The sequence below is a fragment of the Anopheles maculipalpis genome, chromosome 3RL (genome assembly GCF_943734695.1).
Source record: "Anopheles maculipalpis chromosome 3RL, idAnoMacuDA_375_x, whole genome shotgun sequence".
In the NCBI taxonomy this organism is placed as follows: domain Eukaryota; kingdom Metazoa; phylum Arthropoda; class Insecta; order Diptera; family Culicidae; genus Anopheles; species Anopheles maculipalpis.
The window spans coordinates 15,810,228-15,837,065 of record NC_064872.1 but is presented as its reverse complement, the minus strand read 5'-3'; the positions used below and the strand labels follow the sequence as shown (position 1 = coordinate 15,837,065).

The 26,838-nt window shown below is 42.1% G+C and overlaps 4 protein-coding genes across 4 annotated transcripts in view; 1 reads left to right on the top strand and 3 right to left on the bottom strand.

Annotated features, from left to right (window-relative positions):
* The window catches only part of LOC126564164 (G-protein-signaling modulator 2), a 432,630-nt gene that overhangs the window by 115,083 nt on the left and 290,709 nt on the right, over nucleotides 1–26,838 (bottom strand). The gene's annotated exons all lie outside the window — the stretch shown is intronic.
* On the bottom strand, nucleotides 6,934–7,136 carry LOC126565734 (trypsin inhibitor ClTI-1-like). Its single transcript, XM_050222941.1, has one exon. It carries the CDS (start codon nucleotides 7,128–7,130, stop codon nucleotides 6,939–6,941), a length of 192 nt encoding a protein of 63 aa, XP_050078898.1. The 5' UTR covers nucleotides 7,131–7,136; the 3' UTR covers nucleotides 6,934–6,938.
* LOC126563964 (dual specificity calcium/calmodulin-dependent 3',5'-cyclic nucleotide phosphodiesterase 1) overlaps nucleotides 10,709–26,838 on the bottom strand; it is a 121,170-nt gene continuing 105,040 nt past the window's right edge. The window contains exons 6-8 of the mRNA XM_050220835.1: nucleotides 18,103–18,352; nucleotides 10,929–12,213; nucleotides 10,709–10,851 (exon numbers count right to left, since the gene is read on the bottom strand). Coding sequence (XP_050076792.1) covers nucleotides 10,709–10,851; nucleotides 10,929–12,213; nucleotides 18,103–18,352 — 1,678 coding nt within the window. The remainder of the gene's footprint in view (nucleotides 10,852–10,928; nucleotides 12,214–18,102; nucleotides 18,353–26,838) is intronic.
* On the top strand, nucleotides 12,351–14,448 carry LOC126564994 (mesoderm induction early response protein 1). The gene is made up of 4 exons (XM_050222128.1): nucleotides 12,351–13,104; nucleotides 13,196–13,770; nucleotides 13,857–14,118; nucleotides 14,315–14,448. Exons 1-4 carry the CDS (start codon nucleotides 12,360–12,362, stop codon nucleotides 14,359–14,361), a joined length of 1,629 nt encoding a protein of 542 aa, XP_050078085.1. The 5' UTR covers nucleotides 12,351–12,359; the 3' UTR covers nucleotides 14,362–14,448.

Sequence of the window (26,838 nt, the reverse complement as noted above, 5' to 3'; positions counted from 1 at the left end):
GGGTGGTGAAGTTTGCGGCTTGCCAGTCCCCGAGTAGCAATGCGACCAAGGTATATAGATAAGCGTTACTTCTACTGACAAAGTCTGCTTATTAAGGTTAATTTGTATTCAAAAAACCCTTACTTGAGGCAATTTTGTCAATAGAAACCCCTGTTGATCGCGCACTTATACAAGCTGCAATTAAACATGTAACGCCTTTCATTGGTTGTCATAGAAAAAAATTGTGTTTGGATTTTTTATAATACCTTTTACCGATTTGCTTATTCCGGTCATGCTGAGTTGCTAGTAAAATAATTCTACTTGCATAAAAACCCTAAAAAACCCTTTAAATAACTATTAAAAAGGTTTTGACTACTTCAATGAAAAAGCTATCAAAAACCCCATTTTCAGCTTTGGTTAGGAAGGGTCTTTACAGGTTTTCTCTTCTATGGATATTATCAAGAATTGTTGATGGATTTTTTTCAACTTTTTTTTTAATAGTTAGTTTTCGTCATATTCACAACACGCAACATTTTCATTTTGCATTGTGGCTTTTTGAAATAATTTGTTAGTTATTGAAAGAACGAAACTGTTACTTGGGATATTTAATATGATAAATGACAGCTAGGCGTTACAAACGCGTTACTTTTTCAAAATACACTTTGTTTTCGTTGTTTTTACGAAGAATTTTTCTAAAAAAAAACTTTTGGTTGTACGGAAAAACTAATATTGTTTCATTAGCATAAATGACACCACATTTAAAATCATTCTGAGCTAAACAATTTGATTTTTTATCTTCAGAATTGAGTTTTGCAATATGCCCCCTGGGGTAGAGCGATTTTTCAGGAACTGTCAACGTGTTGTACCAAGCCACCGATGTTTATATTTCTTTGCTGGTCAAGAAGTGCGTTCAAATTGCAATTTCTTGCCAAAATTGCATTATTATTGGTTTATTTGCGTGTGTAAAGTGATCTGATTGTGGGATCGCAAATAGCAGCCTAGCAGTTCCTGCGAGTGAAAGTAAAACCGCGCGCTCAGATTATATTACCGCTCCCGCCGTCGCCGCCGTCACCCGTCGTCGTCCGTGTGAAGCGGCGGGCGTACGTGATTTTTGTTGTGTTCCGGGAAATTGCCGATTGCAAGTTACCACGGCGGGAGTTCCACGGTTACCACCCGGTCAGTTATTAGTGCTAAACCGATCAGTTCAAAAGCAAGAACTTCTGTTACGGCAGCTCGTCTGGTGCGGTGTAGTTGGTACGTACACGGTGTTAATCCTACAGCATCCAAACATATTGCTTATATCTTTGTTCTCATTTCAGGTGGTAAGTGGCTTCTTTGTCTTGAGGCAAATGGAACATGTTACGGGAAGGATAAGGAAATGTATTCGATGCACCAATCGGAAGCCGCAACAATTTAGAAGACGGTGTATGGATGGTGTTATTATTGTGGGAAATTATTCATCTTAATGTATTAATGGTTTAACACTCGGGAACGAAGTATTGTTTACATTCGTATCAGGTTAATCATAGGGGAACACTATCAACCTTGTTTGCGATACATCCTGATCCATATTATATGTGATATGAGATGTTTCATGTGCCTATCTACCGTAATTTAGGATTTCATGCGATACGATAACAAGAACAAGATGTAATGTGATCTTTTCTTTCCGCTTATGCATATGACACATGTATGAATGGCAATGGTAAACGTCAAAGTAAATTTAACCCTGTTCCTACGTAGTGAGGACTGACTCTCCGAATACGTGCCATCTGTAAGTCTAGTGACTCTAACATGGCTCGCATGACCTAGTAGATCTTTAGGTGACATTCAAGTCGGTTACAGGATTTACGCAAACTCCAGGATGTATGTATGTAATCTTTCGGGGATATGCAAAGGATGTATCTCAAAAGATCGTGGAGGGGCTAATTATCTCCGAGAATTTTTCGGATAACCCCCACGTACGCAGAACTGAATATACAGCAAAAAGTGAGCCAAGAAAAGCCAGAAAAGATGGTTCAATACCTCGCGAGATCGTAGAATCAAAAACGAAGAAGAAGCACAACAGGCCGACATCGGCATAGTAGTTGCGACAACTTTACTCATACAAGAGGAGTGGTTATCGTGTCCTTGCACGCAAAATCCTATTACGGATGAAGTCATGGATAATACACTCAAACCGCTTGTATCATGTTTGTATTGATGACTAGTATTTATTACCCTGGCCAATCTGGCATGTACATCAATGCCATTTCTCCATCTTAAACATTAAGAGGTTGGTTATTTTTGGACCATTTCTCTCTGGAGATCAGCTTTTGCATGATTCCGATCTTGAAGAGAGGTGACCGTACGTACCTATCTATGCTAACTATAGAGGTATTTCTATCATTTGTGTTATGTCTGAAGTCTTCGATTATGTTATTCCTATATTCTTCTTCTTGTCTCACTACTACTGGCGATTGAAAAGCTGTACATCTACATCGAGTGATCGAGGGTTTTTTTTTCTTCAACGGGGCCACAACATCAGGGGCCCGAATATAATTCCCTTCTACGAAGCCCCCATTTGCTTCCTTGGTCAAGGTCCTTGGAGTGTGGTTCGTGGACAAATTGTTTTTACGGCCTCATATCAATTCTTTCATCGAGTGGACCAACAAAGGACTGGGCTTCATCGTGTGAATGGCGTCAAATGTCCGCCATCCTTTGTGTATAAGGGCTTTGTATTGCTACTGGGTGCGTCCTGTATTGGACTATGTCTAGGTCGCCTGCACGCCTGCTGGTGTCACCACAATAAACGATCCGCTCTGTCTTCCTTCATTTGCCCCTTTGTTTGTTATGCTATTGTTAAGCCCTAGAGGTCCATGCAAGCGTCCAGTAAGCACTTCACGGGCTGAGTTGTATGATGCCATTGTCATGACCTGACCAGTTCATCGGAGCCTGGAGAATCTAATTCACTGCACGATGGTGACCGTACATCTCGAGTATGTGCCCAGAAAAGGGGCCAAAGATAGTCCTGAGCATATCCCGCTCGAATGTGGCTAACAGGGCTTCGTCTGTTTTCCCAAGACGAACCACCCAGAGGGTCTAATCGAGTAAATGCTTGCTGCGACGAAACTCTCTCTTGGCTGAGCACATTCCACTTTATCCCTCAGAATTGTCCACAGGATTAAATCGATTCATAGTTTGTTGCCACAGGTCCGTGTGGTGAGGCGATAACGACGTCGGTCTTCACACGGCAGGATCGAGCTTCAAGGACTGATTTATACTCATTTGTTGTAAGAGTTCTGGAAATTTGAGCCGTGCAAAATCCTTTTTTCCAAAATATTTTGAGTTCTTTAAACATAAAATTTAATTCTCCAGCCTTAGAATGGTTTTTGGAGTACTCGTTACAGTTTTATGAAAAATTTACATTAAAGATTAATTGAATTAGATCGATTACATCTGATCGTAAAGTGTTTACCCATATACTTACACACGACGAAAATATTCCCCCGTGTCATCGGCAACCATAAAACCATACCAAGCCGCAAGCAAATTAAATAGATGTTTTATTTCGTCAGTTATAAAGTAATCAAAATATGTACAGAGTTTTAGGATAGTCTAGACTGTGAATATATTCTTTCACCTACAGTTTAGCTCCACTCACCGGGAAAGCGTGAGCAAGCGCGGCGTATAGAAAGTGTAATTTGCTAGTGCAACGTTTTTTTTTTGTTCTAATCCGTCTCATGCTAACCATGACACAGCTGTCTGTCCACCGGAGGTGTTTCGATAGGACATTTGCAGCACACACTTTTCATTCGTGAAGAGAATAATTTTTTTTTTACTTTTTGCTCTGCCAATGCCGATCGTTATCACCCCGTTCGGACCGTTTATTTCGAACCAGAATGTTAGGTTAGTTTTGCTCGATCGATCCATATTTACTCGGGCCCTCAGCAATATCAGAAGTACGAAGTACTGAAGTTTAGCCTAATAGGGGAAAACACATTCAATTCCTAGTGTTGACAATGAGTCAGTGTGATGCAAATCTAATCATTCCTTTTTGTTTTGCTTCGGTACCTTGTAGAAGAAGCATTGGTTTAATTACTTGCTTTTTTTTTAGTTAATAATCTCTCCCAATCGATACAGTCCGCATATATAACCGTGTGTATAGTTTCGTACAAATGAAGCTCTCTTGCAATTGTTCCATTCCGAATTTCCGATGCTTTCGCCTGCCAACATTTGAATTTCCTTTGGTTTTTAGTTGCTTTTCTTTATTTTTCATCTTGGTGCATAATGTTTCCACACACTTGCGTCTGCAAGCTTTTTTTTAAATCCTATTTCTTTGTTATCTTAAATATCTTAAATCTCTCTCTCTGTGTGTTACATGCTACTAGTGTGATTTTTCTTCAATACAACTCAGCTTTAGCTATGCATGTGATGAAGTTTAATAATTTTTTCTGTGTGTAAGTTTTGTGTTTGTTGCAGATTTTATTATTTTATATGTAAAGTTTAGAAAGCATACCCTTTCTCTATTCATCTAATGCATTTAATCCCTACCAGCGGGGTGGCATAATTATTTCTTCTATTAGCTACTATCATCAGTGTTCTATATATTTGCTGCTTCTTCCGCCTGCCAATCTCAACACACATAAAACTCTACCATTTCTAGTTAGGATTTCGGACCGATATTCGTTCGGGTTTGAGTGTTTTTTTTTCTTCTCTGTTCCAGTGTTTGGAGTTTTCAGTTCCCATATTCTTTTGCTTTCAAACTTGTCAATTTTTTTTGCCGCCATTTTTCGTTACAACAACTTTTTGCTCAAACATTCTTCTCTGTACACTATCTGCAAAATATTTATGGACACAATCAGGTTGGGGGTTAGGAGTTGGAGTTTTTTTGTCTTGCTTTTTGGAGCTGCTGGTGATAGTAAAAGTACCACATACACTTACACAAATACACACACACTCACACGAACACTAGTTTATTCTAGGTTAGTTCATCTCTACACATTGTGCATATTGTTTTTGCGAGACAGCTCCATAGAGGAGCTTTTATACATATTCGGGTTAGTTAATATATATGTATTAGTATTTATTTTCTTGCTTATTCATATAGCGACCATCTTTTGCGCTAGCAGCCGGGTACAGCATTTGAGTGACCATTAGAGCATGCAGTCCTATTTACATTGTGTGCACCGATCTCTCTTTCTCTCTCTCTCTCTCTCTGATCTCGCTGATCCTCAGCTATCCATCCTATCCGTCTCGTGTAATGTTTTCCCACTCGCGTCCCACTTTTATTTTTTGTAGACCCTGCTAATCCTATTGTAATAAAGCTATGATCCCAATTTCAGCTGATAACGGCACCTTACTGCTAAGCTACGTCACCATTGCTCACGGGGCCATCAAAATTTGGGTTTTTGGTTATCCAACAAAATGGGTGCACCGATGGCAAGAATCGGTGTACCGACTCGTGCAGACAAAAATGTGTCTTGTCGAGCCATCTTAAAGACAAGCTTTGACAAAATGCTGTCGATTATGAAGAGCCGTTCGTACCTTGTATCAAGTCGGTACGATGAGACTCTCCCGCTAGCAATGATGTGTTCTGTAAACACTTCGGGATGTTACGATCGGAATTCTGAACTTTCCCTTAAGCGAGGAACCCTCCAATATTCACAATGTGTGTATGTGTTGTGAGTTCTGGTGTCTCAAACTACTACTGATTATTTAGTATCATACGTTTTTGGAGTTGTATTCAAAAAACCGGATAATTAGTACAGTTGTCTCTAAAATCGGAATAGTCGGCTTTAAACTCCGTATCGAAAAAGAAAACACACACTGTCTCATGCAGTACAATCTACTTGTAATTTTAGTGTTTTTTTTGTTGTTGTTGTTGCCTTAAACCTACTTGCTTTTGTTTGGAAAAGTTGAAGAATTTAGCACATTTGCTGAAGAAACTGCTGAAGATTGATAGATGCTGATGTGGCCCGTTTTCTCCCGTGCACTCAACGGTGCTTAAAAATTGGAGTTTGAGTGGAAAAAGCGATGAAAGATTGTTTGGCTATGTTCTTCGCTTGCGTGTTTCGCTGTCGGCTTTACATAGCAGAAAGGCATAATTATTTTGAGGTGCGTAATGAGCAATGGCGAAACTTAAAAGACTGGTCCCTCAATCAGACATGTTAGAAAAAAATGAGTGTAGTTGTGTAGATGTGTGTGAGCTGTGGAGAGGTGTGTTTTTTTTTCTTTAAATGTGTGTTGAAGATGGACTTATGGTTCTATGTTTTATACATGGTTTTTGTTTCTATATACTATATGCTCGTGGTGAAGAAGTGTATGAGTCTTTTCCTGTGGCTTTTAATATCCACGCATTCGGCTGTCTGTTTGTGATAATCGAACTGAGGACATCGAAAAACTTAAACGCTAGCTTATGTTGTATTAGATTAAGGTTAGTGTTAGATCTGTACATTTCTTCTTTTGCACGTGTGTGCTGTGCACACACGCACACAGAGCCAGTCTGGGGCATGTGCTTTATAGAGTTTGTTAATCTATATAATAAAATTTTATTTTGTTTTTTTAAGCAGCGGGAAATCCTTTCTTTTACTTTAATTTTTGCAGTAGAACACGACAAGCACAAGAATGGAGATGATTGGATCCTAGACGATTGGACACGCTTTTCGAAGAAGCAAAACTAAATTCTCCACCTGACCATTTGCCTTGCTAAAGTTAGCATCGTTGTTATACATCGCCTTGCAAATTTTTGTTTTCTTTCTTTGAAGCTTAACATTCCTCCAAAGGATATGTTCACATGTGGACCAATTCACGCACTCCCAAACTTTCACACCGATTGTAAAGTAGCAGCGTTTGGCTATCAGCGCATTAATTTTATTTGTTTAACAAACGTAAGAAAATAATAACTGAGATAATGTACTATTGTACTGGACTTCTGCTTGCGTAATATCCGGTTGCTCTAGTCCATTCGTCCTTCTCCTTTAGCACTCTCCAGAACGGGCCACCTGAACTCGTGGTGCCACCGTACACTCCAGGGCACACTCGTTCGCGTACGTTTTTCCATCGGTACCGCACACCGGCAGATAGTTAGCCGGACAGGCCGGGCACGAGTATTTGCCGGCCGCGGCCAGGATTACGCACAGCAGGAAGCTCAACAGAAATAGCAACTTCATGATGTCTTGTTGATTGTTTTTAAATTTCGACAGGAATAACAGTGATCCTCACTGATCGACGGTTGGGACCGAACTGGAATATACTGTGCGTCCGTCAATCTCATTTAAATATGTACAACTCTGCCGGTGTGGTCTGGTTGACCCCATCCCTATGTGGTTCAGGTTACCTTGGCGGGGTTTTGATTAGAAATACGAGTACGTATGGCGTAATCTTCAAACATTTTTTGTGAGATTTGTTAGAAACATATTTTTGCTTCTTTGACGCTGATAGTAAGGTCTAGGTCTTTGCCAAGAGTGTGCGTGATGATTTGGTTTGCACATCCGAGACAGAATTAATGTAAAACAAACGCAGAAAAACGAAGCGAATTACCATAAAGCAATAACGAAAAGTAAACAAAGCGCACATTACGGTCGGTCAGACTTGAGCATGGTGGTCCAACAGTGATCCGTGAATATGATAAGCTGGTGTGATGATGGCTTTTACAACATAAAGATGGGGATTTGGCCGGTTGGCTTTTAAAATTATACTCAATGCACAACGCCAGGCAGAGATTCCAGTGTGTGTGTCCAGAGTATCTCAGAGTTTCGTTAGAAATTGTAACTGAACCCGAAGGTCATACGACCGAGCGTGTGCTTCACAACTTTGCGGGAAGTTTTCGTAAAGGTCACGCATCAAAACTCTAATCTTGCTTCTTGTAGGTCACACCAAATCTACTTAGGCCTATGCTGGTCGTGTTCTTCTCTGCGGGGAATTAGGTTACAGGGTTCTGGGTTTGTTTTGCTTATTGTGTATCACCTTCAACGACGCAATCTTTGGCCGTTAGGAGGACAAACAGCGAAAATGATAACAATTTGTAATGGGGTGATTGATTTTTGGGAAATTTCCAATTGAGAGAGGGTTTTTGCTACGTCGATCACCGCTTAAGTCGAGCAAAAGAGACTTCCCCTCCTGAGGGCTTGTAGCACATGTAACAGAGGGATGATGCATGAGTTGGTATATTTCTATTTGCAATGTTTGTGTTCCTTTTTTGCGTTTCTCTTCGGAACCACGTGTACTTTATTTGTTTATTTTGCTTGCGTGGTCGTGTGTGTATTTTTTTCTTCTCTTTCGCTGTCTTGTGTTCATTTTGTGCTTTTATGTTAATACAATTTATTCTCTTTTTCTTAAGTTTGTTGTTTTATATATTTCTCTTTAAAGATCAGGGAAAGGGAGAGAGGAACGAATTAAACATTTTCTTTTCTTTTTTTTTTTGTTTTAAACAGTGTACGGGTAGAGTCGTGTCGCGCTACCCTAAGTAACAATGAGATAACAATTCTGCCTTTTATAACAATAATTTTTGTTGATTTTAATTTATTTGTTCGTTAGCTTCGTAGAAGGATTTGTGTGATAGTTACGAAGATATAGTATTCCAATGTGTAAACTCTTTTGCACAAACAATAACAGATTTAAAGGTTCTTTCCATGTTCATTCCATGCTCCCGGAAAGTATCGTCCTACACACGCGGAGTAGCGTTTGCGGTACGAGAATACCGGGGAAGCCTGAGGGTGATAATAATAATAGTGTCCTAACCATAGATTTCAGTTAGTATTAGAAGGCCGTTCGAATTCGATTCTGAGCCGGAATCGTTTGTGATGAATACACTTTTTTTTTCTCTATATCTCTTTTACTTTCTCCATTGTCTAGTGTAAGTGTTTCAGCTGTGTGGTCTCTATCTTTAACGCTTTTAAGATTATTGTTGTAGAGTTGCAGTACGAGTTTTGTACAAAGCTAATCTGCTAATTTATCTCTACCATACAAAAGAAAAAATGGCTCTGAAAGGATATCTCTTCTTGCTACTGATCATTTGATTTGTTACAAAGGTATACGTTTATTGTGACGGCAGGCAGGTTTATATTTTCTTTGGATGTGTATTGGGAGTAAGGTATGAAAGTAACAAGTTGTTTTAAAAAAATATTCCTCGGTAGTTGGAATTTAATAGCTGGATACGGATTAACTTCTTGCGCTCTCTTGGTGTAGATGGTATCAGAAAAATTACAAAAACGCTACCTGAAACTAGTCGTTTCTTTAGTCGTATTAAACGTTATCAGGGCTCTTTGAGTAGTTCTGTGTTTACTAGCATTTACTTTCTCTCAAAGCGATAATAAAGGTTCCAATTGTAACCATTTTCTCGATCTCGTGAATCAATGGGATTGGAAAATGGTGTATAATTAATAACTTCCATCAGGAAGGACTAAGACTTCCCCCGGTGTTTCGTTACCTCAGAATCGTTTGATATTTGAACCATTTTCACACACGATCATTAAAAGGGGACGTTCCGTGTTCTCACGCTGAAGTGCTGCAAACATTGACAACTGAAGTATTGAATTCGGAAATTTAATTAAACGAAGAGAGCGAGCATGCCTAATTATCATAGGGTGGAACATGTTGGAGCCTCATTGGGGGTGTCAAATAAGAATGGGTAGGAGTGAAGTGAGTACGTTAATTATATCAATTATGTTCGCTTTTTGTTTTACCGCTTTGAAGACGAAAATAACTCTGCAAGTTTAAAGTCAAAGAAATCCTGAACGCTGATCCTGTTTTTGTTTTGCAGCTGCTGATTGTCAAGAATCAATTGTTGGAGGTTGAAAATAATTCCTCTGCGTCGCTTGTTAAAAGAGACATTTCGATTCGCAATTAGATGAAGAATCTCTGGTTTATTTTTTATTACTTTCGTTTACAACGCCTCAGGTAGCTACTAGAAGTCATTGTCCCTATCAAATCTTTGTGAGTTCTGCTAGTGCGCGTTAACACCACCAGGAGTTTGCAGGTTGATCCGGAAGTGTTGTTCTCCTTATAAGTGAACTTTTCTCAAGCTGCTGCCGCCTGTTTTGAGTGTTCTGATGCTGTTTGTGAGCTGGTGCGTTAATTTCTTCATCTCTAATAATTTATGTGTGCGTGTGTTAAATGTCCCATGTGGTGTGTAACTATATAATGTAGAAATTTGTAAATAAGTTCTTTCTATTTCTGACCTCTCCTGCTTGCCTCTTCTCTCGCTTGTTGCTGCTTTGCTGCAACATAATGTGTTCGGATTGCGGATTGCCCAGCCTAGTCCACAGTACCCCAAGAGCTTTTTTTCGTAATCTGGTTGAGAGGACTCATCCTGCCGAAGGGTGTTGGCTAAGGTACACTCTAACACAATAAGCTTGTGATGAGTTTTCCGTTTTATTCAGTACCAAGAAATATTCAACTGTCGTTCGATTATGTCCACCGTCCATTCTTGACCATGCCGGTTCCTCTTCTTGCTGGTCAGCAGTTGGGGAATACCTAGAACAGAATAGTTTTACTCCATTTTCTTGTTCCGTGTAATTCTACTTCAGTTTCTTTACACGCACAATAAAGTTTAGTATTTTTAAAGTTACTATCATCTTGTTGTATTTTTTGTTGCTGTTGTTACTACACTTTTCTATCTCTTCCACTTCAATTCTACTCCATTTCTCGTGCCTGGTTGGTGGATTAGTTGTGGTTGTGTTGCTTTACTATACTTTCACACCACTCGCTGTACTTTCATGTGCATATAAATTTGCTACTTTTTCGCAACTTAGTTTGTGTCTGCCTCATCGGGCTTCGCTTCTTCACCATCGCCGGCCGTTGGCTGCCCGTCGGAAGATTCGTTTGATTCCGCTGCTGCTGCGGCCGCAGCGGCAGCTTCCGCCGCAGCTGCTGCTGCCCTTGCTTCCGCATCTAGGTTGGAGAAAGAAATGGGAGGATTTCAGTATTCTATGCTCACAGATACTGCTCATCAGTTATAAGCTACTTACCACGGACGGCTTGTTCCTTCCAGATTTTCTTATTCTCCGCCAGACAGGTCGTCCACGGTTTGCGTATTTTGAACCGGTTCGGCTTCTCGTTCGGATCGGCACTGCCATTCTTTGTCGAGGAGGTGCTGCCAGCACTTTGCGGTTGGGCGACCGGCGACCCATCGGTACCGCCCTTGCTCTCCGTTCCACTACTTATTGCTTCATTGTTGTTCGTATTGTTGTTCGGTACGCTAAGAGTATTGGTAGTACTTTTAATGCTACTATTATTGTTGACGTTGGTATTACTATTAATATTATTGTTATTATTATTATTATTATTGTTGCTGTTGCTACTACTACTACTAAACGTATTGTTGGCCGCACTGTTGCCGGTCGATGCCGCACCGGCACTGCTCGATGCGTTGCACGTGATCGGTGCGATCGGTGCGAGCACAATCTCGAGCATATCCGCACAGACGGTCATGCTCGGCTCGACGATAAATTCGATAAAACCGATCTGCGACTCGGCCACCAGCGTATTGTTCCGATCGCACAGTGGGCTGAACGGTAGACCGAGCTCCCGTTCCAGGTCGCCCTGGCGGAAGAACTCCTCCAGCAGCAGCATCGTCCACTTGTGATGAATGTCCCAGCGTTTGGCCGGGTGCGAAATATCACAACAGTGCAGCACCAGCGAGAGGGCCTTCGATTTGTCCACCTGCGGTTCGGCCAGCGTCAGCAGGTTGCGCATGTTCTTCAGCTGCTGAAAGTGGAAGGACATGTCGGTCGCCAGGACCATGTCGATGATGAGCGTGCGCAGCTCGCGGTACTCGTCTCGCGACAAGTTCTGCAGCACGTTACAGTCATCCTCCTTGAGCACGCGGAACGCCGCACTGATGTGATGGTTTTCCAGCACGGCCCGATCGTTGTACAGCATTGCCGTGTCCGAGCCGGACATTACGTGGAAGTTGTTGGTTGTCCCCGTGTGCTCGTAGTCGTGGATTAGCGCTGCCAGCAGCGTGGCGAAGATCTCCAGATCGGTCAGCCAGTGCATCAGGCCGGTCTGGCAGAGCACGTGGTGTACGGTTTGTGCGACGTCGGCTGCGTGCAGGTTGTTGTGGTACGGGTTCCGGAACCGGCAGTACCCTTCCTCGATGCGCGTCAGGAAGGTTTCGAGGGTGGCCGGCGGTACCTTGAACTTGTGTATCATGCCGTACCGGTTCAGCAGATCGTAGCCAAGATACTTGACCGGCTGACAGTTGCCCGCTTCGGCCAATGCAAACACATCGAACGACCAATCGTCAAGGGTCTGTGAAGTAAAAGGGGAAAGTAGGATTTTAAAAGTGCTACACTTTAATAGATGGTGGCGGTGGGAAATAAATAAAATTATTCCAGTCAATGTTTTCATGTCTTGTCATTCCTTCTCTTCCTCTTCCATCGCTTAAGCTTGTAAATATGTCTACCGAGGAGGAACATCCGGGGATAAGCGATGCGCCACAGCAAGATCAGCTAACAGCGACGCCCGCCCCCAGCAAAGAAGCTTCGGACACAAAACCTGCCATTGAAGTGGAAGCGGAGAATGAACACAAGTCTGACACATCCAACGTGGAACAACGGTCCGAGCAGGACGGTAAACCGGCACAAACAAAACCAGAAGCATTACCCGCAACTTCAGACAACTCCACTGTAAAAGAGGAATCCAAAACAGAAGATGTACTTTTAGCCGATAGTAGCAGCGGCACGTCCGAGTACGTGAAAACAGATCCCTTGCTGCAAGCGAAACAAACAGATTCTAGTCCCCAGCAGAAGCAGCCACATGTGGCAACGGATCCATCAACGGATACAGTTCCTACAGTGGAAAAGTTGCCGACTCCTGTTGCAGCGGGTCGCGCTGACGAGGACGATGATGAGGAGGACGAAGATGACGAAGATCCGGGTGATAATGAGGACCAAGAGGAGAGACAACAACAATCGCATCAACAGCCGCAACAGCAACAACCACAACAGCGCGTGAACAAAGAGCGAAGTGATGGGGGAGATAGTTACAGCAATGAGGAAGATCCGAACCAGAATGCAGCGAACCAGCGGCAGGATCAATCTCAAACCCCTACCGGTGGTCAGTATTACGAGGATGACGAAGAGGACGAAGAGGACGAGGGTGAGGAACCGTCCGAGTTGCGGCAGCTGTTCGAACCGATCAGTGAGTTTTATCTTCGTAGGATCGCCGAAAGTTGGGGAAAGGTGCCCCATTTCCATTCGGTAACTGTTTGTTTTTGTGTGTCTACATTCAGATGATTCTCAGGCGCTGAGCGAAGACGAGGAAGATGGAGATTACATACCGGACGAGGAGGTAAAGAAGACGATCATGGTGGGGAGCGACTTTCAGGCCGTCATACCGGAGGGTTTGTGTAGGTACGATGATGCGCTACCGTACGAGAACGAGGACAAACTGCTCTGGAACCCGACGATACTGAACGAGCAAGAGATTGAGGAGTATCTGGTGAAAATAACTGGCCCTGCGGGAGGTTTAGGAAGTGGGGGAAGTGCTGCCACCGGTGGTGGTGGTGGTGGACAGCCAAGAGGAACAGCAGCCGGTTCTACCGGTACCGCTACAAGCGATCCCCAGTCGAACAGTGTGTACGCGATACCGCTCGGGAATCATCTGCGAGACGATGAACAATCGCTCTATCTACTCCAACAGTGCGGGCACAACATTGATGAAGCGTTACGCCGGAAGCGTATCAGCAACAATGCCGTACCAGTGCCCGAACAGCAAATGAGCATATGGTCGGAGGAAGAGTGTCGAAACTTTGAGAATGGATTGCGTGTGCACGGGAAGGACTTTCACCTGATCCAACAGACGAAGGTGAGCCTGGGAAGCTTTTGACAGAGGAGAGTCGGAAAGAAGAATCCAGATTTAAAATACATTCATCCCGGTCGTGTTTTCCACAGGTTCGCACTCGTTCCGTTGGTGAGCTGGTACAGTTTTACTATCTGTGGAAGAAAACCGAGCGGCACGATCTGTTCGCCAGCAAGGCACGGTTGGAGAAGAAAAAGTACAACCTGCATCCCGGCCTGACCGACCATATGGATCGGTTTCTAGAGGAGCAGGAAAACAGTACCGGGTTCGGTGATCGCAGCTCGTCACCGGGCTTCAACAGTCTGTACAGCAATGCTTCGGAAGCGAAGCGACAGCGGCTGCTCGACTCGAAAGGTTAGTCTTGTGTTGTGGAGCCCGTATTTCGAGAAGCCGTGTCGCGCCGTGAGTTTCTTTGGATTTTTTTTTGTTGTGATTTTGAGTTCCATCCTGAAGATTTTGGGAGTTGGGGTGGCAATTGCGTTTTATTCTTGATGGGGATGTGCATCTTTTCTTCCGTTTCTGTTTCTTCTCTCACCATCTCTGCCGACAGAGAACAACACAACTGCCTCCAACAAACGGTCCGCCTCGAATCTGTGACTCGTGGTTAGGCGGAAGGGATTGAAGTTGCGGCTGAAGGAGCGCAAATAAGCGTTGTGGGGAGGGATGGCAGAGAGGGGGGTAGGGGTAGCCAAGCCGACAACTATCGACACAGCCTTTCGTCGAGACATCGAGAGCGGGAAAAGATGATCTGTACGTTCCTTCTTCATCGGGCCAACGCCAATCAATCATCATTTTGTCTCAATGCATCTTCATCCGGGAGGCAGCAAATGCCGCCAGGCAAACGCAAACGGAACGTGTTGATGCTTATGCTGAAAAAGCGCAAATTAAATCAACCGTGATTGAGACAGCTGACACGTGCGCTTATGAACTGAGGCAGGATTCGTGCTAGCAGTAAAGAGGCATCGGTATATGAGTAGCTTTTTGCGGCGCGAAATAGCTTGTAACAACGCTTTACAGGAAGTTTAAAGTTTGATAGGAATAGGAACCAGAGACCACTCTACTCGGACCAATACCAAGTCGCGTGCTGAATGTTAAATGCGCTTTGTAACATGTAAAATGTAAATGGTGCAAAAAGAAATACAGTCATTTTTTTAACAAACAGGGAACCAGAGAACATTGAGTTCTGTTTGTGCTGAGCAAAAAAAGGAGGGAACGTGGCCCCGTTTCATTTCGGTAGCTATTGTTAAACTTTTTAGTTTCGCTCTTACAGGCGAATAGGAGAAGAAATCTTTGAATGGTTGGATGATGGTTATCCGGTGGGTGTGCATGTCTTTTGATTATGAAAATAAATGATAAAATAACATCGCTATCGTTCTAACAGAAACCAAACAAAACGTTTGGACCGAAACATACTGGAATGTACTGAAGGTTTTTTTTTTAATTGAAAGGAACTCTTTCGTTTTTGAGAGAGGAAAAATATTGACCATAAAGGAAGGTTGCGAAATTATTGATCTTATAGCACACTAGGGGTGGGGTGTATTAAATCGATACGATGATATCACAGAGACTCAGGAAGACAGGAATAGGCAACGCACCGGATATTTAATTCAGTTGGGGATTTGTGTTTTCCTTTGAGGCGATCATTTCTAATCGAAAACGCACACCAACGGTCACGATGGAAGTCAGATTCTGGAACCAGTACTTCCGTTGTAGGTAGAGTTGTGAATTTTTTGCTTTCGTGTTTCAGTGGTTCGGTGGTCATTGTTTGTTAAGGTAAAAAAGTAAAACAAAGATATTATTCATCATACAGTGAAAACATTAATTTATAGAATGCCATCTCTCTCTCCCTCTTTTGTCCCCCTGCTTCCTAAACCGACTGCTTCCAGCACGAAACGCTGTAAAAAAGCCGTTAACGAGTATCGCTATTGGAGGCAGTATATATGTTGAATGTTTGTACAAGTAAGCGTAGTATGTGAGCAATGGAATAAGTGGTAGTATAGAGCTATTGGGTAGGTTTTGCGGGCTGGTGGTGCGTTTAACTGTGTTGATGGTACGCACAACGATTGTGCGCAAAGCCAAGTATTTTCGTATTATTTTTGTATAAAAAATGCTTAGAAAACAGGATGAAGGAGCTTTTGTTTGAGAGTAAAGGCTACCTAATAAAGAGGAACAAAGGTGAAACACGATGAGGAAGAAAATGTCAATCGCTTTAAGTGTGTGTGAGACGCAAAACAAAACATCTTTTATGAAGAAAAAGAAAGGAAAACTTTAAGCAAAATTGTGGATTGATGTGCAATGCATTTTACATAAAGCGTAACAAAGTATTAAATCAAAAATTCAATCACTTCTTGTGTACTCTTGTGGAACGTTGTACTTTTTGACATAGTTAAAACAATAAAAACAAAAACAAATGATAAAAATTGATAACGAAACAAACCTTCTTATGTATTAAAATACAATGCATTTAATGGAATAATTCTAGGACGCAAAACCAAAACAAAAAACAAAAATGATACATGATTAATCTCTAAAATTTGGAATCAATTAACTAAAATCCCAACACAAACACACACACACTTAACGTGGAAGACATGAACGTACATGGCACGCTAGAAGCGGCGTGGAAAAAATGAAAATTGTGGGAAATAATGTAACAATGATTTGCAAAATAATAACACAATTATTGAACAAGGAAACAAATGGGGTGTTGTTTCATTGCTTGAATATCACTATCGTTCTGTTGGCTTTTTCAGCAGTGGTTTTTTTTAAAGATCGTTGAAATGTATAGAAAATGCCGTCCGTCGACGTCGAAGCTAGCAATCTTATTACAGGAAGTAAGAAAATTAATACAGAGGCATGGAATTGTGAATCGATGCTTTGTTCCAGCCTACAAGGTGTATACAGCATATCAGCGGAACTCCTTTCTTCCCTTAATGATGCATACGGCAGCACGTTGTTGCTGTTGCTGGCGTACGAATGACATTGAGCATAACCACATGTTAGATGAAGCCCATCTTCAGTCTGGCACTAGAGAAGACCTTCCGAAACTCGAAGGCCGAATCTTCGGGGACTATTTTCTACAGGTACATTCAGTTTTTGGCATACGCTGATGGGATAGACATAATTTGCGTGAGGCTTTCCTATGTAGCGGAAGCTACAGCCTACATGTACACGTACTCAGCGTCGAATCAAGCTGTTTGGAGGTCCAAAGTGGAATAGGTTATCGGGACCCATCTCCATTAAAAAAATGTCGAGCGTGTGGTGGGGAGGGGGCGATTACAATGAAGACAAGCTGCACCGGAGTCCCCGTAATCTACACCTCTTGCTGGGATGGGGCCCCAAAACGAACATCAGAGGATCTGATTCTCGAGGGACTCCTTTTACGAGGCAGCAATCGGTGTCCTAGGCGTTGAAGGAATGAAATTTATCCGAAACTGCGTTGGAGAGGAAGATGCTCAGAAGAATTGTGGTTTGTCTGGAGCTGGTCATGTCATAAAAATTCCACCGGACAACCCAATCCGAAGAATTTATTCAAACTACAATTTACGGTTCGCCACACTGCCCGGAATATTTAATTTGTAGACGACAGCGCTAAACTTTTCGACGAGCGTCGAAAACTTTTGCAGCAGGCTAATGCCGCAAAACAGTTGTAAGTAACTAGATATTCGGTCTCCTGTTTATACCAGCTCGGAAATATTTCTATCGACTTTGGACAGTAGAAAATTGTCCATAACTAAAAGAAAAGCTATTGTCTGCTCACTGCCCCCCCAGTTAATGTAACAAATTTTCACAGGAAGTGCATTCAAACGCAAACATTTATCACCGCTGATAAATGGTTGCCGGTACTGTAACTAGAGGGCTGCACACTTTGCTTTACTGGGGTCCTCGATCTTTGTGCCACAAGAGACAAGCAGGAAAAATATCGTTTTCAATTTCCGATGAGAAAAGATACAAATGGTGTGCAGAAGGTACGCTGGCATGCGAAAACTAGTCGACAAGATATGCACGCTGAACAATGAAACACACAATGAAAAACTATTTTTCCATCCAAACCGAACCAGCAGGGGTGAGTTTTCAAGGAACCAAAAGGTACAAAAGGTTTGCCCAGATAGCGGGTAGCAATCGAAAGGATGCTTGCCACTGTTGAAACTCCGTTGAAACCGACCAAGATGAAGCGATGGACCAGTGTGTAATTGATTTTGTTCTCGCTATAAAGATGTGTTGTGCATTCATTGTGATGTGATTTGTGCTCCGGCAAAGGTAAATTGTATTTTTCCCCTTTTTACATGGTGGGTTACTTGCATTGCACCGCGCTTTCGCGGAGCTTTCTTAACTCACCTTTAGCACGCGTACGACTTCGGGCGGAAATTGCATCAGGGCGGTACTGGAAACGCGCCGATAGATCCGATCGACGAAGATGCCGGCCCGGATGGCGTGAGCCACCGACCGGAACTTGGGCTTCTCGTCCGACTTCTTCCGCGTTGTTGCCAGCTGCCGGGTGAAGGTGGAAGCCAACCATTCGCGCACCTCGGGCGGCACTGCGTCCGGCTGTACCTCAGATAGTTCGTCATCTTCGTCCGCCAGGCGCCTGCATTTGTGTTGTTTTTTGTATGTGTGTGTGTTTGCGTTTTTTTTTTATTTCACAAATGGGTTTCGCGATGAATGCAACCATTTGAGAAAATAAAAAAAAACAAATGGGAAGAAACGAGAGGAAGAAAAGTTTGCAGTTAGTAAATGTAGCGAAAATTCGACGAGAGCAAAACGAGGAATGGAAAAGGAGGAAAGGAAAAATAAAACGGATAAGTAAATTATAACGTACACTCCGGGTGGGTAAGAGAATACTAATGGAAAGAGTAGCAAACACAAAAGAGAACTTTAGTTGAACAATACATAAATAAAGCAGCAAAACACATAAAACTAGCGATTAGAAAAAAATGTAACAAGCTTTTTAAAAAAATACTAAAACTAATATAAAAATAAACTAAAAACAAAAATAAACATAATATAGCAAACAGACAGAAAAACGAACGTAAAGATAGTGGTAACAAAATATGGCTTCCTTTTTGAACATCAAAAGGCTATAGAAAAAAAAAGTTAATAACACACACAGAAGATCGTCATTATGTCTGTTTGTGTCCTTTGCAGTTTAAAGGACGCTGACTGCCTCCAAACCAGCCTGCTGCATTGATGAAGGAGAAGGGTTCAGCAACAAAAACGGCTATAAACACAATATTTCCTACGAACGAGTTCCTGATCGTGTTGGGCAGGGTTTAGTAGGACGGCCCTGCATGTTATGTGTCATCCTCGTTCAGTGTCTTTGTTTAGTTCGCATAAGAAAAGTGCAACCACAACAACGATAACGGATAACGGCTGTGCAGGAAGAGTTGTACAATAAAACACGTTCCATCAACGTGTTTGAGGAAATGGGAACTGGTGGGGCTGCTGGCCCCACCAGTTAGTTAGCTCGACGTGTTCTGAAATGGCGTGCAAAAGTGCAGTTTATTAGGAGTTGGTAGCGAGTGTCTATAAGTCTAGCGGCGCAATGGTACCGCGCGGTGTGTGTTTGTGTCTGTCGTGACCCATCGTTTGGTGGGATAGTTCGATGACCGGTCGGGGTGAGTTTTATGGGTGCTTACTCGGTAGACTTTCTATAGAACCACACTCGATCTGAATGGGATTCTGCTTCTGCTCGTGTGTAATGATATTTATTTTTCTTTCACAGTTCGAACTCCATTGTTGAATTTACTGTGAACGCTTTTCCCTAGCCGGTTGGGTTAACTTTTCAAATGGGTTTTTGTGTGTGTGTTTTTAGAGTAAAATACGAGGATTTTGGATACTTTCCGATGGGTGGATTAGTAATCTACAGATGTCGTGTGATGTTTGCTGCCTTGCCAGGAAACAACTTTAAACATTCACTAGAAAAGCATTATTTAATATCTATTTCCAAGAACTTTTTGTATGAAATTTTTATTTTTTTTCCCTGCATGGAAGGTTTTTATTTTGAAAATTCGTTAAAACCGACGAGAGTGGTTCTTCGCACAAAAGCTAAGCTGTAATTTAATTTCCTGTGTACGCGCGGCGATGGAGCGAATTTTCCAGTTTTCTAATTGAGCCGTACGCTGTAATATTCATGAAGCATGGCCGAACGAAATGCACGGCCGCAAGCAAACGCCATAATAACGCCATTTTGATGGATTGAAATGCTGATTGGTAAAACATAAAATTTGCTTTGCCGACCAGCGAAACAAACAGGACGCGCTACGGGTTACAGGAGGAGCAAGGAGCATCCCCACGTACGGTTAGAATATTACAGTTTTTATGTCTTTTTATAGGGCGCGAAAATTTTATGCTTTTTTATTGCGCTTTTTTTATTACGATCAAACGACGATAGAAAGTTGTACTAATGAGTTCGGTATTGAGCTGTATTGTGTTTCGGTTCGATTGAAAAATTTGTTTACAATGAGAAAGTAATTGGGTTGTTAAATTTTTAATGAACAAAATATTTGCCCAACAGAAAACGGAACTATTAATCGCATCAACCTGGGTAGCATTGTGATGCCGCAAAACCTCACCGTTAACTACCTGAAATTGAGGATTCATTTTCTGCAATCAATCAATTGATGAAGCCTGACAAAGAAACACGTAACCAACATTTTAATTTGCGTTTTTCAATTTCATCCCTTTTTTTCCTATGGTAAATGAAAAAATCGGTGCGATGATGCTTGCCAGGTGGCCGAAAAGGTCAGTAATTTGCAGTAAAAGCGATTTTTCTTGTTACAATATTTAGCCAGTTTTTTTAAAATTTGGTTTGTGGTTCTTTTGCACAAAATTGACCTCTCCAATGCACTTTTTTCGTAAGAAAATTCTTGCATCAATTAATTTATAAATTTAAAACGTGACGGTTGAGTGAACGTTTTAATAAACGAAACCCGTATACCAATGGAGAATTTGTGATGTAAAATAAATGAAGTGAAGTGAAAAACCGAAACCAAAGGAGTAACAAAATAAATTCATTTATCTGCACACTTCCGGAAAATGGAAATGAACCAGTGCGCAGTCATGTGTTCTGAAGAAAGATTGAGTGAAATAAATCTCTTTCCCCAAAAACCGCCAGTTCTCGCTGACCCGTCCGTGCTGGTTGAAATGATTTTTTGGGGAAATATTATTTTAACTGTTTCCGGCAATTCGTACATTTCGATTCGATCCCAGCACGGTGGGTGGAATTAATTATACAAAAAAAAGGTGATGAACTGATGCTTTGTTTTGTAAAGCGATTTTTGAGCTGCACATTTTTGAACGAAACTGGTTGCGGTATCCTGATGCATGGCGGAAGTAACACAATGGTTCCGCATCTAAAGTGAAGTGTTTCACATTATAATCACGAATCCTGCGGATGCTTCATTAAAAGTGACATGCAAAGAAGAAAAAAAACAACGTAAATGCACACCGGAAGCTAGGAAAAGCGATATTACGAGCGCTTTTACTACCTCCTGTCCAAGTTCGAGGTCGCCTACGAGCGAGAAATGTAAAACAAAAAACAATCAACAAAACAAGTACATAATTTCTGGCCCCAGTACCACGCCGAGGTCCGTACTTTAGTCGATTGCTTCCGACACAAACCAACATCCACACAGCGCAGAACGCAGCCGGTGCAATTAACGACAACTTCCGGTTCGCGTTAATGGGCCATTAGATGGGCAGAGGAAAGGCACCGAGCGAGGGTCCGATTTGTGCGATTTTTTATTGCATGACCCATGGGCACCTGCGGGTTGCTACCGGGCGGTGCTGGATTGTGCTGGGTGGGTATTAAAAGTATGCTTTCGACTCGAGCTACCGCCAGTAGAACACACGGTTTCGACAGAATCGCTTTATAATGAGCGTGGCGGTGGTGGTCTTAACCCATCCCGCGAGCAGTGCGGCGACAAAATGTACGTGGATGGGGCTTTGTAATTGCGGAAAATGATATTTAGTTTAGCATTGTTGGAAGCGTACACGCCGCTCACTCTTTTGTTATACGGTTTGTGAGTGAGCCGGGCACCCATCGGGCACGGTAATTAGGAGGGACCCCGTACAGATGGAGCTTGCCCAGCGGGTTCATTATGGCTGTTCGGTTGTGGCTATTACATTTTGAAATTATTATAAAACATTCAATGGGCTATTGTTTCTGGTGAAGTTCAGATTTGGTGCTGCTTTTAATGGTAGTTTTGGTTTTACTGCAGTTAACAATATGCTACCGTTTTATGGCTATTTATCGTTAGGAAAATTTATAACACTGATATTGGTTTTTAAAGTATCAGTATAACATTTAAATATTTCAGACTGTTTTGTCATAGTTTTCTATGATTCCAACACAGTATTTCCTGCCTTTATTAAAGAAGAGTCTCGGTTCATGCAATTCAAACCAATCGAACCTGATGGCCATTATTTTACGTGAGGCTCTCGGTTCAAAACAATGATAGAAAATCCTTCCATAGTTTTGAATTTACGATATCAGATAAACATTTTAATAAGAGTTTATTAGAAGCGCCATTTTTAAGGCATTGAAAACAACCTGAAGAACTCTTAGCCGCTCAACTGTGTCTCAGCTCGGCATGTTTGGTATAGAATGAGCCAATATAAATGATTGCTAGGTTTTTATATTTAAACAATCCTCAAGTTTTATGATAGACTGGTTTTATGACATCTCTGGATGACGTCTAGACTTGGGTTTATCGCTTTATTTTGAAAATACATCTTCATCTTATCGATTCCTCACTGTTGGTTATCGTTGTGAAATCGTTGGCCCGATGGAAATATGTCGAACTTGTTTTTTAGACACACATCTAAACGTAAATAAAACCCATATGTAAAAGATTTGTACCTTATTGGACCAGTTTTTATCGATTCTATAAGAGATTTAGTTCATAATAATCGATTCCTTCGCTGATTCGCCGCTGATAACATGATATTGATCGTTGGTCTGATGGGCGGCTCGGTGGTGTACGCGACAGCGGCGCTGGTCTTCAAACGATAGGACCGGATTTCAAATCCCATTCGGACCGTCCCTTCGTAGTGAAATGAGGACTGACTATCCAACTACGCGTGGTATCTATCAGCAGTCTAGTATAGTAAGCTATTTGGCGTGACCTTAGAAGAGACTTGAGGATATCTCAAAACATAGCTTCAGAAAACGATCTTAATTCACCCATCCTATCAAGCGTGTGTAAAGCCCTGTTCTATCTCGCAATACTCAAGCTGGTTTGTTCTTTTATAAAGCTCTTTATTTGATTGTTTCTTCCGTTGGAAGTTGTCAGTATTTCACTATTGTTTATCACCCCAGGCAAAATATCTCTACCAACCATCATCATCGTTGCTTGCTCCGGGAACGTTTTAGTTAATTAAACTTTGCTGTGCTGTGTAACCACACACCAAGTTGATCTGCTTTCGCCCTGAACCATACGTAGTCATGCGTGTGTATGTGCAGCATGCATATTTGCAGTTCTAAACCTGTCCTGTTTGTAGGGAAACGTATCTTGCTATTATTACCCCGTGAACCCACGGATGTACCACTCATACCCGAGGCGGTGAAAGTTGTGGCACGGAAAACGAAATCTTAAGCCACATTTAGTTTCACCTTCCGGTCGAGCTGCCGTGGTGGTTCCGTTGCAATAGTTTGCCCTTTGGATCGCTTACTCACCTACCGGAAATGTCGAAAAACAGATTCTGAATTTCCGGAGCTTTTTGAGGGGTTGTGCATGGCGGGTATGGGAAGTTTTGTTACCGAGTTTATTTAGTTGGTTAAAGTTTTCTCCCCTTGCTTAGCTTTGTGTGGTTTTTGTTTTCACTTTTAAAGTGTTGTACATTTTGGGTTTGAAGTTTAGCCTTTTGATCGTGCTTAGAGAGTAAAGTTGGAGATTGTCAAGGGAAAAATTATGATATTTCTGTTGGAAAGTTGGAATGTTTTAGAATGTGTTTTCTCTAATTTACAGGAACCATCCCGTGGCAAGAATTAATTGACTTCTTACGTTGTTTGGAAGAGTAGTTAGTTCTGCTGGAATAAGATTCAAGTGGCACTCACTGTTAAAGGTAAGTTTAGTTTAATGGTCATGATCTCATCACTAGTTAAGTTCTCAACGGATGCATATTTTAGCTTTGTTAGTTACCTGGTGATGAATTAAAAAGATCAGATACAATGGCTCACAACTACTCACATCCAAAACAAAGCCAGTTCCTGGTACAAAACCAACCGTGACGTACAGGAGAGCTGTACTGCTGGATGGTACAAGTTCGACGCTAAGCATCATTTCCTTCTTACCCGAATTGGGAACGTTTTCGCACGAGTATGCCTTATCGTTGGGCTGGTTCAGTGATTTTCTAAGCGCTTGTCAGTGGTTGAAGCAAGCAAAAAAAAAGTCTCATCCTCACAAAAGATCCAGTAAATGGAGGAAAGATGTGGATTATATCTCATCCTAGCCATCCATCAAGTGCAGGAATCGCTCAACTCTTCCGCATGAAAAGTTTGCACAAAAACTATTCATGAAGCTCGAAACAAAAGTGTTGCCTTTGTGCGCTATTGTGTACACCAGTGTTTAGTCATAAAAATAGCCGTGCGTATTGAGCGTAAAAAAAAGCTGATAGCAAGAAATAGGAAAGTGTTGAACTAGTGAGCTAGTGAGGTTGGGTTGTATCGCAAAGACGCCTCTCAACAATAAGCTGATGTTTTGCACCTCTTTTCAGTGAAGTTGTTTTGTATTGAGTGAATGTTGCTTTTAAGACAACAAGAGAAAGAAATGGCTGAAATGCTATTGACAACGAGGAAATGCAAAACGTTCCTTTGTTCATTTGCGATTTTTGTTCTTCAAAATGTAACATTCGTCCCGATTCTTACGAATCAAAGCACAAGAATTCGAGGGAAAACATTATCACACAATCATTAGCTTTAATGGGAATTGAAAATTTCAATCTCGACCCTGTTTGTTTCTCACGAGCCTGTCGAGCAATTCAGCAGCAGCAGCAGCAGCAGCAGTGCTTCATCGGATTGTGCACCAATTCGGTGTTGATGTTAAACTCATCAAAGAATCATTAATTAGGTTGCCGACGGGTGTAATTAAGAGGCAGGCCTGTAAACTGAGTTTGTTCAACATTTATCATCTCAAGTATATCCAGAGTGGATGGGGGATAAGGTGTACCATTAATTCAATGCTGCCACACTCCTGGCCACTACCGATGGAGTGGTAATGTGAGAAAAATATACTAATCTGATTTGCAGCGTGCTTGGCGTCAATGGGAAAGAATTTGAGCGGCATAAATCAATGCTAATTGCTAAACGAGAGGCGAATTGAGCTTGTGTTTCTCAAAAAATGAAGTTTTAATTAAACGTTTTCAGTCGGTAAAAGAGGAGCTACTTTGAAGCCAAATTCCATGAAGATGAAATAAGCTTCAATTAAACGGAATGTATTAAATAAATCCTGACGAAGGACGGATCAGCCGGGATTAAGGATAGGAAAAGCGATGAGTTATCATCGTTTGCACCGGATTTAAGCTTTCGTTTTCACTGTGGACTCAGCCTTCGTCTAGTGAATGTCAAAATCCTTTTTTCCAGACTGCAAAGTATTAATTTAACTATTGCTATTTTAAAACTGCTTGCGAGCTATACTGTTTTATCCTTACGGAGCTTACTTATATTCCACCGAATCAGGCTACTCCGCTCGATAGGTGTAAATTATAACGAGATTTACAGTCTGTGAAAATTCTCACCTCAAAAGTAGCATACAAATATCTCCACACAAATACGCCACTCTATTAGCGGGCTCAGCAGCTTCATATTATGCTTTTAATCAGCGAAACTCTGCAGTGATGTGTATTACTGTGCCTTACCTGACACTGTCTTAAGCAAGGATAAAGTCTAAGTGCAGGATACAAAAACCCTGGGAATTGCGTTGAGCTTACTTCCAGCTCTCACAGGCATGAAACACGCAACGATAGAGACTCGTTTCGCACCGAATAGCTTATGAGTTATGCAAAGCATATCATTGACAGTGGCTCCGGCAGCGTTCCCTTAAAAGAAAAAAGGCGTTAAAAAATACCTGAGCCTCGTAACCGGCTGTCTGTCGGCTGTGAATGTCTTATGTGTGGATTTTCGTGAAGATTTACCTTCCCATCGGCTCGGGATCGAGATCCACTTCACGAGAACTTTCGGTTTAGGTTGAGGGAACGTGCTGCAAAAGTTCACATACACACAAAGCAGGCCCCTCAGAGCACCAATCTTCTTCCCGATTTCCATTCGAAACCATCTCGCCATATCTTCGTTCTTGGTATTTCGTTATAAATTTTAAATCATCTCCTTTTCACGAGTTGTAGTTGGATGCTTTGGTGCCGGGAAGTGCCTGCACGTTGGGTGCTGGTGCCGGTATCACGCTACACACCGCAGCCTCTGTGGCTAGACGTACATCCATCGTACCTTGGGGAGTAACGGTGATGTAGAAGAGTAAAAATAAAGAGAAAAACTGAAAACATGCATGTGACCACCGATGCTCGGTCGGTGGAAAGTATCTGAAATATCGCCCTCTGGAAGTTGGTGAAGTTTTTACATATACGTTGGATTTAACGTTGTCCGCATGTTGAGCGCTCTCCTGGGGGAACCGGGCGTTGTCTCTTTAACATCGTTGAAAGCTTTCCCTCGAACCCGATCGTTGCGAGAGTGAGCGGGCTTCAAGACTGAACCAGGAACGTCAAACTTGCTCCACCGGCACCGGACCAGCAAGAGCTAGGAAAAAGGAGGAACCACCAGAAGGGAAAAACAGCGTACGATGACTTTCAACCGGATGACCGGATGTCCGTTGCACACCCAAGCCGTTTACATCTTGTCAGTCGTTTTTGCAGAACCGTTCTTCTTCCGGACGTAATTTACAAGGCTCCCGTTCAATGTGTTCCTACCGGTAGCGTACGTGTTGGGCACGTATTGGAAATGTTTACATTTAAACGCTTCGTTCAATTAGATGCGAAACATATTCATCCCAGGGTTTGGGGACCGCGCCCCGTAGTTCGCCCGTTTACACGGTACTACATCAGGGCGACATACTCAGCGTTTGTGCT

Coding starts and splice junctions, on each gene's coding strand:
- LOC126565734 (XM_050222941.1), bottom strand. CDS start 7,130: ATGAAGTTGCTATTTCTGTTGAGCTTCCTGCTGTGCGTAATCCTGGCC.
- LOC126564994 (XM_050222128.1), top strand. CDS start 12,360: ATGTCTACCGAGGAGGAACATCCGGGGATAAGCGATGCGCCACAGCAA. Junction 13,105..13,195: donor GCAGCTGTTCGAACCGATCA/GTGAGTTTTATC, acceptor GTCTACATTCAG/ATGATTCTCAGGCGCTGAGC. Junction 13,771..13,856: donor ACCTGATCCAACAGACGAAG/GTGAGCCTGGGA, acceptor TGTTTTCCACAG/GTTCGCACTCGTTCCGTTGG.